This window comes from Stegostoma tigrinum, chromosome 12 (assembly GCF_030684315.1).
Source record: "Stegostoma tigrinum isolate sSteTig4 chromosome 12, sSteTig4.hap1, whole genome shotgun sequence".
NCBI lineage: Eukaryota > Metazoa > Chordata > Chondrichthyes > Orectolobiformes > Stegostomatidae > Stegostoma > Stegostoma tigrinum.
The window spans coordinates 65,878,996-65,897,523 of NC_081365.1; the positions used below are offsets into that span (position 1 = coordinate 65,878,996).

Genomic DNA, 18,528 nt, shown 5'->3' on the forward strand with positions numbered 1-18,528 from the left:
ACTAGTTCCTTACACACAGGTGAGGAAGGACACCACTTTGATTGGGACAACACATCCATCCTAGGACAAGCCAAACAGAGACATGCACGAGAATTCCTAGAGGCATGGCATTCCAACAACCTTGTGGGCGGATTGCATTTTGTTGATTCTATGCTTTTATACACATTAAGTCCTTGCGGGGATATCATTATGTTTTGTAAGGCACTTTCTAAATCAATGCTAAACTCCATCAACAAACACATTGATTTGGAGCCAATCTGCCATCCTCTGAGAAAAAGGACAGGAAATGACATCACCAACCCAAGGAAACCTAAATAGAAAGCGGGACATAACACCAGCGCTTCACCGGAGGCTCACTGATGATGTTACCTAGAATGGTGACAAAACGTCTGAAAACTAACCTTCCAGCTCAGCGAGCAAACTCACATCCCCAACCCTATGTTTCAGACATACCGTGCCGTTTCAGAATTCAATTTTTTACCCTCTGCTTTTGTATCCAGCTTCTCCATTTTATCAATCTTCTAATTATAATAGGACTTTTTAATAATTCCCTGCAGTCATTGTTTTTACAGTTGTAGGAACAGATGTCTGGAAGCTGCAACAAATAAATAACTCAGTTGAGTTTACAATTTTGTTCTCAACACATTTGCTGTTCTAGCAGCAAAACCGATTTTGTCACCTCTTGAATTGTCGTTATTTTTTGTCATACCTGTTATCTCCCTTGTTGTGTTTACAGCACATATATTAAGGATACTCTGCTGAGCGACATTCGAAAATTGAGAGAGAGATACCAAGGTGAAGAACTTGCCAAGCAACTCACTGGCATTAAGCAGCGTATAGAAAGCACTGAGATTGTCACGCCTGACATTATCACAAACTTGCTTTTCTCATACAGGGACACTCAGGTACAGAGAAGCCAAGTGCCTTGGAAGAGATACTTTACTGTGTTCTTAGAAAACTACGTGGAATTCTTACTGCGGCAAAACAACAGAGCATGCAGACAGAGAGAGACACCACAATGCACCAACAACAAATGGCATTTATGTAGCTCCTTATAACAAAAAAATCCCAAGACATTTAATAAAAGAGTGTAATGGAAACTGGGCCTTAACATCAACCAATTGTGCCTCAACTCTCTTCACCCGCTGCTCAAACCCTTATCCATGCCATTGCTACCCGTGTGCTGAGTTGCACCCAGTTCCATTTAACACCATCCCTTTGCTTGCTGACCTACATTGGCTTGTGATTGAGAACTGCCTCAATTTTGAAATTCTCACCTCTGTTTTACAAATTCCACCATGGCTTTTACCCTCTCTATCTCTTTGGGCTTCCTCTATCCCTATAAGCCTCTTGCATATTCCTCATTTTAAACATTCCACAAATGACAGCTGTACCTTGAGCTACCAAAGCCCTAACGTCTGGAACTCCTAGTCCATAAACTTCTTTCCTTTCGTGCCTCCCATGAGCTCAGCATCAAATTTTGATCATAAATGCTCAGTATTGTTTATAAGTATTAAACAGTGTCAGCCTTAGCTGAATTGGTAGCTCCCTGTCTGATGTTTCAAGTCACGATTTTAAGAAGGTTTTACCGCAGCTGAAATGTGCTATTTTTATTTTCGATTTGGTTATAAATTTTGTTTTAAAAAGTTCTTTTACTCTTCCTCTGACAGGATTACGATGGCATGGTCAAGCTGGTAGAAACACTGGAGATGTTGCCGACCTGTGACCTGGCTAATCAGCACAACATCAAATTTCACTATGCATTTGCACTGAACAGGTACAGTTACTGCTGTGAAGTAACTGGGAGAACACCTTGTCTCTAGTCTTCTAGGCCTGTGTTATCTAGGATCATGTGATTTAATGCACAGCTAAATAAGCATGAGAGAGAAAGGAATTGAAGGTGAGGTTGATGGAGAGAAGATCCCTATGCAGCATAGAAATTGGTGTAGACCACTTGGGATAAGTGACCTGTTTATGTGCTGTTGATTCTATGCTTTTATACACATTAAGTCCTTGCGGGGTTATCATTATGTTTTGTAAGGCACTTTCTAAATCAATGCTAAATGAGGGTAGATGAAAAGCAGCCATCAATTATATTCAGTTACCAAAATGCAATTAGGGACCTGTGACATAACCTAAGCTCAGTAATACCTGTGATTCTAGCCACATCATATGATTAACTTCAAATTTCAAAGCTTAACAAATATGAACAGAGAGAGATTCCTCCAAGCCTGTCCACCATTTAATTAAACATCTTTGACACATTATTCCATACCCCTCAACTCTTCTGCAAAAAAAAGTCTGTCAATTTCCGTTTTGATCCCTATTAGATTCCTGACAACTTTCATTGGGGAGTGAATTCCATGTACTCTCTCTATCCTTTGTTCCAATTAGCACTTTCTGACTTCACACCTAATTGATTTAGCTTTAATTTTAAGATGTTGTATCTTGCTGTTTTAAGATTCCCTTACCAGAGGTGGTTTTATCTACAACTCTACTGTTGAACACCTATATCATTTTAAATACCACTACTGAATCACTCGATAATCTTTTAAAAACTTGAAATACAGGCACAAGGGAATATAAACTATGCCCTCACAATTTGGAAAAATGAAGTCAGATTCAGTGGATCTGATGAGGGTCTTACCCACTATCCAGAGAACCCCATCACTTCCATGAGGGAGACCCAATGATATTCAGCACCTTCAGGTACTTCGCTGTCCATCCTTTCTCAGGATTCAGGACCAAGATAGTGGGTGTCCTGCCCGCTGAAATGTGCCGACAGTCAGTAGTAGCTTTTCATTGTTGTCAGTGCGACATGGAGCGGTGGCAGCTCCCAGCAATGCAGCCACCGAGGTCCAAGGATTGTCATGTGACTCTAGGTCACAGGTCAGCAAGGACACAGTGACAGTTGAATGTTGAGGGAAAGGGAGGCATGGGATAATGGTGGCTCCCAGTGCTAAATGCCTCCCCCTTTAAAGCTAGGACCCTCGAATGGCCCACAGTGTGGCTGTCATCCACTGGAAATTAACCCCCTGGATTCATTGCAGAAGGTAAAGATTTTACAATAAGTATGTAAAATTCCCTAATTCTCCTGATTTACAAACATGGGTCAACAGATAACCTGGACCAAGTTTCTGTACTAAACAAGAATCACCGTTTATTACAAGTAGTTACAGGTAAACAGATATAGACCATCAGCACTTACTGACTACTGATTAAAACCGTAATCCCATTATGAACTCCCATTGCACATGCAAACACACACAAACAAGCAATACCCAAACATCGACAGTGGGAAAAAAGAACACATGGACAGAGGGGACTGGAAAGATAGTTCAGTAGTTTTTATCCACAAATCCTGTTGCACCCATTTTTTGCTGACCTGAAAGTTTCTTCCTTTTTGAAAGAGCCCATTGGTTTCCAAGAGGCATAGACTGGCTGGATCACTTAAAAAAAATCTCTGATTTATTGGGACCAGTGGGTATACTCTCAGAGTAAGGGGGCTTCTGAATCATATCAGAGATAGAGGTATTTCTTCCCTCATGCAGTAGTGAATCTGCAGAATTCTTTACCACAGAGAACTTTAGAGGCTGGGTCAATCAATATATTCAAGGCTGAGGTAGACATTAGTTAGCCATTTGAGGGTCTTAATGATATACTGACAGTTAATTAGGCTGTCCTTCCTTCTTTTACCTCCTACCACAGGTAAAATATAGTCAGAGTAGCGATAGATAAGTAGACCAGCAACCAAGTCCGAGGCATGACATCCAATTTGCATGCCTATCCTGCCTACTGTTAGTCCCTGGGAGTGGGTTGATAAAATTCTTAAATTAAATCCCCTCTAGTATACAGCCCCCATCTACAATCCAGCAGCCACCCACATTCACAGGCCTCTGCTCATAGATCCCACATTCATAGAATAGCCACTGACAGACTCCCTGCTTAGGAAACTCCTCTCACTGACATGTGACCCCTCCTGCTCACTCCCCACCCCAAATTCAGGAACCACACCCCTCACCTCTCTCCGTACAAACTCTCGGACACCCTCAATCATGAACAAGCTGCTTGTAAATCTCTAATCATAGATAATCATTTATACTTATTCACAAGTCCCCTGTTTATAACTCCCCAATCATAGATTCCTTGTTGACAGACACTCAGTCATAGACCTCAACATATAAAAAGCTTTTGCACCTGCCCTCACCCATAGCCTCTGTGCTGAGAGACTCCTGTCTACTCATTGACCCAGCCCAAAATTCAACACTGGCAATGGGAGAGGGAGGCTACTGATTTTCTGTGAGAAACTTGTCCCATCGGTAGGTTAAGGCCTGATATCTAGCATTAAGCCCCTCATTAGTCAGGGAAAGGTGCCAAAAGCCCACATTAGGCTGCTACTCTGGATGCCTGTAAAATGGTCAGATTCAAACTCCAATCTGTTCAAAAAGGTGTGGAACATTGGGAAAATTCGCCTGTCCTGGGGATGGAGTGTCAATGCAGAAGAGTAGACCATCATTGTCTGTTGTTTTGGTATAAAGAAATTTCTGGGCAATGCAAGCTTCTCTGCTCAGTGAAGTATACTGTTGATATAGAAATGATATACAAATTGTCCCTAAACACATGTCCATTACTGCAAAATGTGACACTGCTGCTGTGACTTAACATTGGAGTATGTCCTCCACCTTATAGTTGAACATTAGAGACTCAAAGAAAATATAAAGTATTGTGAAGGGTGGGCAAACAAGCCCTGGTACATAATTTAATTGTCCTTAACAGAAACAACTGTGTATCAAAGGTCTTCTGACCAATCTAAATTCTTCAAGGGATAAAAAAAATTCCTTTCTGTCTTCGTTAGCATCTATTTCGTGGATAGGTTACATCAATTTGGTTCTGTGATTATGTCCCACTTTGGAACTGTTGTGCTGCTTCCACTTTTTTTTAGAATTCTGAAATAGTCTCTTTAATTGCATCCATGGCACACCACGGTGGCAGAGCAGTTTTCCCCACCTTTGAGGGTGTTTCCGGCCATACCACAGACAAGGAGCAATGGCAGTTTCCATGTCCTCTTCCCATTCCTAAGAGCCCATGCTGGCTTGTGGTTTCTTTAAAACAAGTGGACAAACTCAACTACGAGCTCTTGAGAAAAATCATCTTCTTTCCCAGAGAAGGAGCTTTTATAAGATTTCAATTTGCTCAGCAGAATGAACAGCTTGGACAAAGTGAGATAACACAGTGTGGAGCTAAAGGAACATAGCAGGCCAGGCAGCGTCAGAGGAGCAGGAAAGTTGACATTTTGGGTTGGGACCCTTCTTCAGAAATCTGAGGTCTTCTCTGTACTGCACTGTAAAAGATCATAGAGTCTCTGCTAAGATGCCAACTTCCGTGCAGTTTTAAATTAGCTCATCCGTAGTCGCAGAGGTCATTTATGAAAGAATGCAGAATTTTTCTGGGCTGCACTTATTAACTCTAGCGTGGTTAGTAACTGTGTTACTACTCGGTCTGAAGTCGGTGTCAAGCACCTTAATTAAAGCTTAGGATAGATGAAGACATTGCAAAATACAAAGTTGGGAAAGAATTGTTTTTTTCATCAATGTAACCAATGGGATATAAGAGCACACTATGGAAACAAGACCTGAAGCAGTATGATATCAATGCCAACTTAGTCAATGAGAAACCTGATCTTGGGTAAGACTGGGGACTCACTTCTGTCTAGAGGTGTATCTGTATCAAGCAAGGATGAATGACTTCATTTGTGCTATGTTGTTGAATGGGATCTTCTTGATCAACGTTTTTATTTGCTACCATTTATGACTTAGACTAGGAGGTTCCTAGCTGTTCTTCCCATGCTGACTTTCTGTTGCACAAGCCATTTATTTGGCTGACTGATTTTGGGGTTTGTCTGTCTTCACACAGCATTCACTAAAGCCGAGAGTGACTCAATGCCTTTTTGCGCTCGTAAGATGCTGCTTGGCCTGCTGTGTTCATCCAGCTCCAAATTTTGTTGTCCCAAAGGATTCCTGATGTGTTTGCTGACTACTTTGAATGTTCCCATCATCGTTCACAATGATGGGGAAGTTCTGCTGTGTGGAGCCTCCACTATTGCTTCTGCCCTGTATTGAGAGTGAACTAATGTTTATATAGAGAGGCAAGTCTGCCATCTTACGACAGGACCATTTATTAATTACTGGCACTAATATGTGAGTAGGTGGTGAGTGCAATCCTAGAATCATTTTGGCTTAGTCCTAGTTCCAAATGTGCTGCAATGTCAACAGGCACCATTCATGAGAAAATACTCTTTGTTAGCACAGTAAATCCTGGCCCAGTATCTTGCAGTGACTGTACAACACTGTTTAAAAGTTGTGCTGTTTGTATTTTCTCTCTGAAGGAGGAATCATCCAGGCGACAGAGAAAAAGCTTTGAGTGTAATGCTTGAAATCCTGAATTCATGTGAGCAGCCTGCCCCTGACATGTACTGCTTATGCGGAAAAATTTATAAAGACCTCTTTCTTGACTCGTACTGCAATGATATAGTGAACCGAGACAGTGCCATAGAATGGTAAGAAAATTCACTTCTTTAGAAATGAGTTGAAATGTTCTCTCTTTCTGTTTTTCAACTGAGCTGTTTTCTGACCGAGAATCTGTGCATAAGACTAATTTGTAAAGCCATAATATAATGAACTGGACTAAGACATGCAAGAGTTGGGAAGCTTGTAAAGTGAGTGAAAAACATTGTGATGCCAATTCAAGTCACAGGAGTGAAAGCACGAGATCTAGTTGGAAGGGATCACAATGTGAATGCTATGGGAGTCCGCTGGTGACTGGGGTTCAGTGATCATCAATTAATGTTTGAGACAATTGTGACATTTCAACAAAGCACTATTGCTTCCCCTGACCCACAAGCAGTGCAATAATTCATTTGTGTGGTGTGAACATCGCTTGTATTCGTAGACATTTTTTGCCCATCATTAATTTCCCTTGAAAGTGGTAGCGAACTGTTGCAGCCCATACAATGTGGATAACACCCACAAATAATGTAGGAAGGGAATTCCAGGCTTTTCATCAGTGAAAGAACAAAGAGAGAGTTTCACTTTGGATTGGTATGTTACTTGCAGATCGCTTATTCCTACAGGTGGTAAAGGTCATGGGTTTGCAAAGTGCTATCAAAGAAACTTTGGTAAGCTATTCCAGTGAATGTTCAAGGTGGACTTGCCTCATGGATTCAGTCCTTCTTGTTTCCTTTCACCTGCTAAGTTTCCCAATGCTTAGGAAATGCAGATGACTGTGGTTATCTGCTTCCCATAAGCGGCTTAGATGCCAGCACCTCTTGTCACCTGTGTTAAAACCTGCTTTGAAATGGATTTAGAAGATGGTACTTCTGAAGAAAGGTCTGGGTCCAAAATGTCAGCCTTCCTGCTCCCCTGATGCTGCTTGGCCTGCTGTGTTCATCCAGCTCTACACCTTGTTATCTCGAAATGGGTTTAGCTCCCTTTTCAAGAAGTTTACATCTCGGCCCATGGTATGATTCACCTACTATTCAGTTAAAATTTAATACATAGAAATTTACAGCTTGGAGTCAGACTATTCGGCCCATTGTATCTATGTTGGATCTTTGTAAAGGCTGTCCGAATTATCGCTTATCCCGTCACCATTACCCTGCATGCCGAGTTCCTTTATTTTCAAAAGGGAATTTGACAAATTACTAATGATGCGGCTTTCGGTGCCCTTTCAGCTAATTAATGCATTCTTGACCATAACAAGGGGAGATTTATATAGTGCAGTCCAGGCTGATGAGAAATTATTTAAGAGCTATTGGTAAGGGAGGGGTTGGTGTTGATGTTAGTAAATAGAGGATGCAGATTCAGGATTATAATGAAAATAGCGGGGTGAGATTAAAATTGTTTTAAACAGTGAGTTATCTGAAAAGGGTGTTGAAACGTGATTCATTCATACCTTTGGAAAGGTATTTCAATATATACATTTAAAGGAAGACTTTCAGGACTATGCAAGGTGCAAAGGAGTGGAGCTAATGAGATAACCCTTCAAATTGTGGGTAGGATGGACTGAATGGCATCCGTCTACACTGTACATTTTCCTCCATGGGTTGGAGATTGGATAGTCATGTGGAGAGCATGACTCACATTAATTTTACAGTTACTGTTCCATGTGCGTGGTACTCTAATCCATGCTCTGATTTGTTCAGACCAGAGCCTAATCATTTTGCTGAGAGCAGCCCGCACAATGTCATCCCACATATTTTTGAATGTAATAGGATGGCTGACAGTGGCATTAGTTTGTCACTCCCCTTTTGTCAGAGGTGGACTCTGCAATTTGTCCCAAATGCGTCATTGAGTTGGCGCGCACAATTTAAATCCAGTATTTGACCATGAGCTCCTGTAGCTTCCAACATCCTTGTGGATACTGAAAGAAAGCCTAACTAAGGTCAAAACGTCTAACTCTTCAGAAGCTTTTCACTCCTTTCCAGAGATTTCAGGGTGATCTTACCACTGGACCAGAATGGTAAATGGATTTCACAAAATCTGGAATTAACCCTAATTTACTTCAAGTGAACCCAATATGCATGCCACATCAACTCAAACTGAGACTCTATTTCAGTTTGATTCTTCAACTCTTTCAGGTTTATTTAATTTTCTTGTAAATGGATTGGTGAATACCTATTCATCACATGAATGCCTATTCATCAGCCTCATCATGATGGGCGACTCTGTGGATTCTGGGATAACACAGAGGAACACGGCAGGCCAGGCAGCATCAGAGGAGCAGGAAAGCTGACAAAACCTGAACAAGGGCCCTGACCCGAGATGTCCGCTTTCCTGCCCCTCTGATGCTGCCCAGTCTGCTGTGTTCCTCCAGCTCCACACTGTGTTATCTCTGACTCCAGCATCTGCAGTTCTGACTATCTCACTGTATATTCTAGCTCTGTTAGCTCCCTCTTTGGTGCAAGTTCAGTACATAGATACAGATGTCCAAGTGAAGAGGCATTGTTTGAAGACAAGTGTCGGAGTTTGGCCTACCTCAGAAATGGGGGCAGGATTAGATGCTGCAACATGTGCTAGCGAGGCACCAAAACAAATCTACAGATCAATGTTTCAAAGTGTAATCCTTAAAAATCAGACTCAGCTACAAATAATTCCAATATAGATCCATAAATACGCGTCATTTCCCCACATAAATTAAGGACAATTCGAGCAATTTTCCCCTTATTTATTTCCCATGCCATCATCAAAATTCTGAGTTATTGGAAGCTTTTTAAAAATTCATTCATGGGATATGCTGGCGAGACTTCTAGCTATTTCCCATCTGTAATTGCCAAGAAGGCAGTTAAGAATCAACCACACCCTCACCCCCATCCCAGGCCCCAAGATGACTTTCCATATTAAGCAGATGTTCACCTGCACATCTGCCAATGTGGTATACCATATCCATCGTACCCGATGTGGCTTCCTCTACACTGGGGAAACCAAGCGGAGTCTGCTTTGCAGAACACCTCGGCTCAGTTCGCAGTAAACAACTGCACCTCCCAGTCGCGAACCATTTTAACTCCCCCTCCCATTCCTCAGAAGACATGTCCATCAAGGGCCTCCTGCAGTGCCACAATGATGCCACCTGAAGGTTGCAGGAACAGCAACTCATATTCTGCTTGGGAACCCTGCAGCCCAATGGTATCAATGTGGACTTCACAAGCTTCAAAATCTCCCCTTCCCCCACTGCATCCCTAAACCAGCCCAGTTCTTCCGCTCCCCCCACTGCATCACAAAACCAGCCTAGCTTGTCCCGTCCCCCCACTGCATCCCAAAACCAGCCCAGCCTGTCTCTGCCTCCCTAACCTGTTCTTCCTCTCGCCCATCCCTTCCTCCCACCTCAAGCCACACCTCCATTTCCTACCAACTACCTCCTCCCGCCTCCTTGACCTGACTGTCTTACCTGGACTGACCTATCCCCTCCCTACCTCCCCACTTATACTCTCCTCTCCACCTATCTTCTTTTCTCTCCATCTTTGGACCGCCTCCCCCACTCTCCCTATTTATTCCAGAACCCTCTCCCCATTCCCCTCTCTGATGAAGGGTCTAGGCCCGAAACGTCAGCTTTTGTGCTCCTGAGATGCTGCTTGGCCTGCTGTGTTCATCCAGCTTCACACTTTGTTATCTTGGATTCTCCAGCATCTGCAGTTCCCATTATCACTCACGCTTTCGTGGATCTGGACTCACATGGGACAGACCAGCTAAGTACAGCAGTTTCCTTCCCCAAAGGGAATTGGTCAACCAGATGGATTTTCCCAACAATCGACAATGGTTTCATGGTTGTCATCAGACTCCAAATTCCAGATTTTTGTTAAATTCAGATTCCACCTCCTGCCTCGGTGGGATTTAAACGTTAGTACCCAGAACATTACCTGAGTCTCTGGATTAATAGTCTAGCAATTATACCATTAGACCATCACCACCTTAATTGTAAGTCATGATGAATCTGTTTTCTATCGCTTGTTAAGCATAACTACATGCCAGCTACAGTGTAACCACATAGGTCTATTTTTAGAGTCATTTTTGAAGTGTTGAACAGCTATTGATAACTTTTGGGATCAGTGTGTAGACAGTACTGTTCCCACTGATTTGAATGAATAAGTCCATTTGTTTCTACTCACAATCAGGTATCGCAAAGGCTTTGAGCTCCAACCAACCGTATACTCTGGGACTAATTTGGCCATTCTCCTAATTGCGGCTGGTCAGCAGTTTGAAAGCTCAATGGAACTGAGAAAAATTGGTGAGTACATCAATGTTAAAGCATGAACGTTTTATTTTATTCAAAACAAAGTTTATGAACCCCACCATAATTAAATGTTCTTCTGCACAATTAGGAGCTGCAGGGACCTGACACTGAATGTTTCTTGCTTGGTACTGACAGTTTCAAAAGTTATTTGAGACCATAAGGAATAGGAATAGGAATAGAAGTAGGCCATTCAGTCTCTCAACCATACTATGCCATTAAGTAGTGTCACGGCTGATCCGACATTCCTCACTTCCACTCTCCTGCCCTTTCCTCATAACCCTTGATTTGCTAACTGATCAAAAATCTATCTACCTAAGCCTTAAAAATACACAAACACCCTCCCTACAGCTGTCTGTGACAATGAGTTACAATTCTTTGCGAGAATAAAGTCCTCCTCACATCTCAGCTTTAAATTAGTATCCCTTTACTCATGAGTGGAAACGTCCTCTCAGCATTTACCCTGTCAAACTGCTTCAGAATCCTACATCTTTCAATGAGATTGCCTCTCATTCTTCTAAACTCCAGTGAGTAGAATCCCAATCTGTTTAGCTTTTGCTTATAGGACAATCCTTCCATCCCAGGGATCATCCAAGTGGAGAGCAAGAACTGCAGATGCTGGAGTCAGAGTTAATACAGTGTGGAGCTGGAGGCCAGGCAGCATCAGAGCAGCAGGAGAATCAACGTTTCAGGCCAAGTAAACCTTCTCTGAACTGCCTCAAATGAAATACTATCTTTTAAATCAGGACACCACGACAGCTCTTGGCATCCAAATGTGGTCTCACCAGCACCTTGTACAGTTGCAGTAAGACCTCCGTATTCTTATATATCAATCCCTTTAAAATAAGGCCAAAATCCCATTAAACTTCCTGATTTACCTGCTGAACTAGTCTAATGTGTTTCATGCACAAGCACCCCCAAGTCCCTTTATGTAGCAGCTTTCTGCAGTTTTTCTCCATTAAAATAATATGTTCTTTTGTTTTCCCTTTTGAAATGAATAACTTCGTATTGGCCCTCTTTATACTCCATTTGCTAGCATTTTGCCCACTTACTTAACCTACCAATATCTCTTGTAAACTTTTTGTATCCCTCTCTCAGCCTGCCTCTCCACCTGTTTCTGTTGCTAAGGACAGTTAAGAAATCTCGAAGAATTCTGTAATTTGCCTTGTTACAGTGACATGAGGTTAAGTGACACAAGGCCAATTTTCAATTTGATCCTCGGTGATGCTCTTTCATCAACAACATTGGATAATATCCTTTTGAGTGTAAAGAGCATATGGAGCATTAGATGACCATATTCGCTGATCAGTCTGAATTCCTGAGGTGAAATATATTGATTTTGGCAAAGCATCCTTTGGAAAGCATCCCAGTCCTTGCCTTAGCAACTACTTTCCAATTATGTTAACGGGAAGTTTGCCATTGGAAATTCCTGTGTGCTGCCACAATGATTTTATAACCATTTCCCAGTTGCACTGCCAATAGGTGGGTCTCCTGTACAGAGTATGGGAAACAACTTTGCTTGTGCTATAATTGTTTAAATATGTTAAAGGGTATGGCTGATTCCTTTCTAAGGTTTTGGTCTTTTTGATTATCTATCAAAATAATTCAAGTGTAACCTTTCAGATTGTTTGTTTGGATAGGCACTGTGCTGGTGGCTGCAAATGCACATATGCAGCGGAGATCAGAAGTATTTGTTCCTGAAGGGGCCTTCGTGATACAGCACTTGTCACAGGTTTGGTTCATTCCTATGGAAATGGCTGCAGACTGGACTGAAATCCAGGCAAGCTACCTGTGCCCTGATGTTTGCTAGATGGCTTTTGGGTTCAGAACTTCTGCCCATTTCAACAAAGATATTGAAAAAGGGAGGGAAATCTGTCGTCCCAGGGATGACCAGAGATCAAACATAGTGCATTCCTGTTATTTATAGGTCAGTACCACTTCTGCTCATTAAACCAACTGCTTCATTTACTGTTTAAAGTCCTGTAGCTATGAGCACCAAAACATGGGAATGATGAAATATGAATGGTGTCCTTTTACAGAGCGTCTGTACTTACAGCTATCCATTCACCTCTTGGATAGGCATGCGACTGAACAGTCTGCTGGGTAGGAAAGGAAATCTGGACCAAATGAACAACTACTACGATGTGGGCCACTTCTTCACAGTCAGCATGTTAGCCAAGGACGTCAACAAGGCAGTGCAAGCAGCCGAGGAACTCTTTAAACTCAGGCCCCCTTTTTGGTAAGAATCGTTGTTCAAGTGAATTGGATGAGTTTGAGTCTGACCCCATCAGAACATAACTGAGAGTAAGTCTTACTTAAGGGTGACAGTGGTTTTAGCTGCTATTGAATCAATGGTTGGAAAGTCCGAGCAGTTCTGTAAAAGTGCAACTGCTTTGTTATTATCCATTTTGCGTATTAAATTTAAGATTAAATGCAGTGAGACCATGGTGGTAGAACTGAGCAAGTTTGACTCATGAATTCAAATGTAAACAGTGAATCAAAACCAACTTGACTCCTGATTTTTCTTACGATTGCAGTTACCTTTTTTTGTTAAGAAGCAGTTTTTATGGATGAGCACTGCATTGGAAGCAAAAGATTGGAGCAGCCTTTGAGGAATGAAGTGCCTATTAGAATTTGTAGGTTACACACATTTTAGGAAGAATAGAATAGGGGCCCTTTAAGATCAGCTAGGCTGCCTGTGTGTGGAACCGCAGGAGATGGGAAAGATGCTAAATGAATATTTTGTATCAGTGTTTACTGTGGAGAAGGATATGGGAGATAGAGAACGTGGGGAAATAAATAGCAACATCTTAAGAAATGTCCGTATTACAGAGGAAGAGGTGCTGGACGTCTTAAAATGCATAAAAGTGAATAAATCCTTGGAACTTGATCAGGTGTATTCTAGAACTATGTGGGAAGCTAGGGAAGTGATTGTTGGGCTTGTTGAGGTGCTGAAAGACTGGAGGTTTAGCTAATGTGTTCTCACGATTTAAAAAAGGTGATCAGGAAAAACCAGGGAATTATAGGTTAGTGAGCCTGTTGTTGGTAAAGGGCAAGTTGTTGGAGGGAATCATGAAGGACAAACTTTACATAGATTTGGAAAGACAAGGACTAATTAGGGATTGTCAACATGGATTTGAAGTAGTAGTAAAGGATTGATGAGGGAGGAACAGTGCAAGTGCTCTGTATGGACTTCAGTAAGGCATTCAACAAGGTTCCTCATAGTAGACTGCTTAGTAAGGTTAGATCACATGGAATACAGGGAGAACCAATCGTTTTGATACAGAACTGGTTCAAAGATAGAAAACACAGGGTGGTGGTAGAGGTGCTTTATAGACTGGAGGCCTGAGACCAGTGGTGTGCTACAAGTATCAGTGCTAGGTTCATTGCTTTTCATTATTTATACAAATGATTTCGATGTGAACATAGGAGTGTGGTTAGTAAGTTTGCAGATGACAGTTAAATTGGAGGTGTAATTGAGAAAGTGAAGAAGGTTACCTCAGAGTACATTGAATCTTGATCAGATGGGCCAATGGGCTGAGGAGTGGCAGTTGGAGTTCAATTTAGATAAATGTGAGGTGCTGTATTTTGGAAAGGCAAATCAGGGCAAGATTTATACACTCCATGGTAAGGTCCTGGGGAGTGTTGCTGAACAAAGAGACCTTGGAGTGCAGGTTCATAATTCCTTGAAAGTTGAATCACAGATAGGATAATGATGATGATGTTTGGTATGCTTGCCTTTATTGGTCAGTTCATTGAGTATAGGAGTTGGGACGCCATGTGGCAGCTGTATAGAGCATTGGTCAGACTACTTTTGGAATAGTGCATGCAGTTCTGGTCTCCCTGCTATAGGAAGGATGTTGTGATATTTGAAAGCATTCAGAAAAGATTGACAAGGATGTTGCCAGGATTGGAGGATTTGAGCTAGAGGGAGAGGCTGAATAGACTGGGGCTATTTTCCCTGGAGTGTCAGAGGCTGAGGGGTTACCATATAGAGGTTTATAAAATCATGAGGGGCAAGGATAGAGTGAATCACCAAGGTCTTTCCCCAGGGTGGCAGACATTCAAAACTGGAGGGAATAGGTTCAAAGTTTTGGCAAAGATCTGTAGCTCAGGTTGTGCGTGAGGTTGTTGACTTGCTCGCTGAGCTGGCTTGTTTTTGTTCAGATGTTGCATCAACATGCTCATCAGTGGAGTCTCCGAATAGGTTTAAGTTAAGAGTAGAATTTGAAAAGTTCCTAAGGGGCAGCATTTTCACACAGCGGGCGGTGTGTGTATGGATGAATTGCCAGAGGAAGTGGTGGAGGCTGGTAGATTTAAAAGGCATCTGGATGAGTACATAAAAAGGAAGAGTGTAGAGGGATATGGGCCAAATATTGGCAAGTGGGACTAGATTAATTTAGGATATCTGCTTAGCATGGACAAGTTTGACCAAAGGTCAGTTTTCGTCCTATACATCTTTATGACTCTATCTCAATGAAGAGTGATAATCAAGTGATTTATTAGAGTTCATTTATGAAGCAATCAACAATGTAAATGTAAATAAACCTTTTGGATATGATGTACTTAAGACTTTCATTGCAATTGACAAAGTGCCACACCAAAGGTTACTGCACAAAACAACAGCTAATGATGTAGGGGGTGACATATTAACGTGGATAGAGGATTGGTTAGCTAATAAGAAGTAGAGAATAGGCATGCATGGGTAATTTTGTGTTAACAAGATAATTTGAATGCAATGCTGCAGGGATCAGTCAATTATTTAGAATTTATTTAAATAACTTAGATGAATCCTTGAGTTCATTTCAAAGCCACAAGGGGCCATAGTGTAATGTCAGGTTCATTTCACAGCAACCATGGTGTAATGTCACTAGGTCTGTATAGGTGGGTAGCGAAACAATTTGGGGAATTCCTCCAGTTTGCTGGGACATCCAGACAATAGCATGATGGGATTGGTGATAATGGGAACTGCAGATGCTGAAGAATCCAAGATAACAAAGTGTGGAGCTGGATGAACACAGCAGGCCAAGCAGCATCTCAGGAGCCAAAAGCTGACGTTTCGGGCCTAGACCCTTCTTCAGAGAGGGTCTAGGCCCGAAACGTCAGCTTTTGTGCCCCGAGATGCTGCTTGGCCTGCTGTGTTCATCCAGCTCCACACTTTATTAGCATGATGGGATTGTCCAGTTTTACTGTGTTGATGAAAGCCCAAAACAAAGGGTGCATAGGTAGTTTCCAATATGTACAGTTGAAAATTCACTTTCTCTCAAATCCCTTACTTTTCTTATGATTATGAAGCACCACTCACTGAGTTTGCAGTTTTTGTGATCAGGTGTGAATAATACTTCATCCTGATACCAGATTTGGTTGAAGTGGAGGAATATACTAATTCCCAGAAAGTCTGCCCTTTCTGAACATCGTCCACAATCACTAATTAAAATCTCAAAAGAACACTCGTCAATAAACAAGAAAATAATTTTTTAGGTTTAAGAATAATGATAGCAAAAGCAAAATGCTGGATACTGATTTGAAGCCGGAAGATTTAGTTTCTAATTTAGTTTGTATGTTTTATAGAGTAGCTACTTGCTAGGAAATCACTGACTGCCCTTGAATTGTTTGCCTTAGATTCATTTCAAAGGAAATGTTCAGTGTATTTTGAAAGTGTAAAAGCTGAGCTATTTTCTCTGCACCTTTTTTTTCAGGTACATGAAATCATTAGTTCAGAACCTGATCTTGCTTCAGCAATTCCAGAAAATCAACAATGATCATTCCCCAAAACAGGAATGTCTCAACTTCTGGATGGATATCATTGTGGAAGCAACAAAGCCTAATATCCATGGATTACGTTTTCCGGTAGGAGATGCCTCTATGTCTTTTACCAATTTTCTCCCCTTCTGCTGAGTGGGTGGGATTTCTGTCTACTAACAGTGCTAGCCCCACTAACTGTTTCACCAATCCCTAACAGTGGTGTGTTAACACAAGCAGTATGTATTGATGCTATGATCAGCTCTTGGGAATAGCTCTTGTTTATCATCTGACATACACATAGACACTGGATGGTGATCACGAACTAGAATCTTTATACTTCCTCCTGAACCTGAGGACACTGCAGTCAATTAGAGTGAGCTGTCGCTGCCTCAAAATGTCCTTAATATTTCCCAGCCTCCCTTAACTCCCATTTTGGAAATTTTGCACTTGTTTTGTTTTCGCACATTGTCCTCTATTTTGTTTGAGGATGTCTTCAAATTTTGCGTCTAGCTGTCAGGAAGATGACAAAGGATTGAGCTACTTTAACTTAATGTTCTTTACAACACTTCATAACTGTTTAATGACATATGATCATTCAGATTTCCCATCCTAATGGAGAAAAACCCTGGATTACATTCAGCCCCATCCATTGGCAATGTGAGCTGATGCCAGATACTTATTAGAGGTAACTTTGACTTCATGTTATAGCAGGTTGGTTGGAATTGCAATGTAAACAGGAGGCTGATCTTATTATTGCCTGCTTTAGATGATCATTGCCAAATGGAACACTGTGACATGCTGCTCTAGTTCTCTTAAGGGATGCCCGTTACCTTCCTCCTTCTAGTGTGCTTTGTCCCCAAACAGAATGGTAGGTAGCCAAATTGGCCCTGAGCTTCTGCTTGCTCTCCATTGGAGGTAGACAGTTTATTGTGAGGTGGCTTACCAGCCATTTTTCATACTCAGAGGAAAGAGTCTGAATATAACTTACCCTGAGAAAACTTCTGGAAAGCTAAAGCCAGCACATCCACATCAAGATTTAGAGATCTGAATGGATTCTAGCTCTGTTTGCAAAATGTGTTATTTATTAAAATCTCATCGGCTTTAGGATTTATATGATTTATATTCAGTAACAGAATCAATCATAAGTCAGAAATGAGAGAAACAAAATGTGAAAAGTGTTTGTTTGTTTGTTTTTGAGCTCATGCCATCAATTAAATTTGTTTTGTATTTTTTAGCTCCTTTTATGATCTCTTGACATTCCTAAATGGCTTCCAGCCAACTGGATATATTTTGAAGTAAAGTTACTATTATAATGTAGGGAATTTGGTGGTCAATTTATAATTGGTAACGTCCTCCAAACTGATCAGAATCTATTTTAGTGAAGGAATAACATTGCCTAAACATTGGGGAACTCTACTCTGCTCTTCTGTGAATAGTCTCTCAGCATCTTTTGCATCCCCCTAAGAGGGCAAACAGGAATTTTGCTTAATATGTTTCCTGAGAGACAGCACGTCCGACAGTACAGCATATTTCATGACTGCACTGTCATTTCAATCTATGTTTTGTGTGCTGTCTCTGTGTGGGTGGAACAGAGATTTTGTGGGGCTCGAGCCCATGACCCACTGACTTAGTGGCAATTTGTATCAAGGTACAGGATCTATGCAGCACATTTCCATCTATTTGATTCCTCCAGCTCAGGATTTCAAAGGAAGAACGTGAGGAAATTGCAGATGCTTCCAAAGTGCATTCAGTTCAGGAAATTATCCTTTTAAATGATAGCCAAATCATTCAGGAGATAAGTTGGAAAAATCCCGTCATGCAAAGATTATGTGGATGTCTCTTCCACAAAATCAGTAGTAGAAATTGGATGTCAATTGATGAATTTTTTTCATCTTCAACATGGAATTGATAAATGTGAAAAGATTTAAGATGCAAAACAGCCATAATCTCAATGAATGAAGAAACAGGTTTGGAAGACTGAATGTCTATTCCTATACACTG

General features: G+C 41.4%; 1 protein-coding gene across 1 annotated transcript in view; it reads left to right on the plus strand.

Annotated features, from left to right (window-relative positions):
- map3k15 (mitogen-activated protein kinase kinase kinase 15) overlaps nucleotides 1-18,528 on the plus strand; it is a 148,959-nt gene that overhangs the window by 53,043 nt on the left and 77,388 nt on the right. The window contains exons 4-9 of the mRNA XM_059650384.1: nucleotides 737-905; nucleotides 1,671-1,777; nucleotides 6,386-6,556; nucleotides 10,667-10,779; nucleotides 12,862-13,021; nucleotides 16,482-16,632. Coding sequence (XP_059506367.1) covers nucleotides 737-905; nucleotides 1,671-1,777; nucleotides 6,386-6,556; nucleotides 10,667-10,779; nucleotides 12,862-13,021; nucleotides 16,482-16,632 — 871 coding nt within the window. The remainder of the gene's footprint in view (nucleotides 1-736; nucleotides 906-1,670; nucleotides 1,778-6,385; nucleotides 6,557-10,666; nucleotides 10,780-12,861; nucleotides 13,022-16,481; nucleotides 16,633-18,528) is intronic.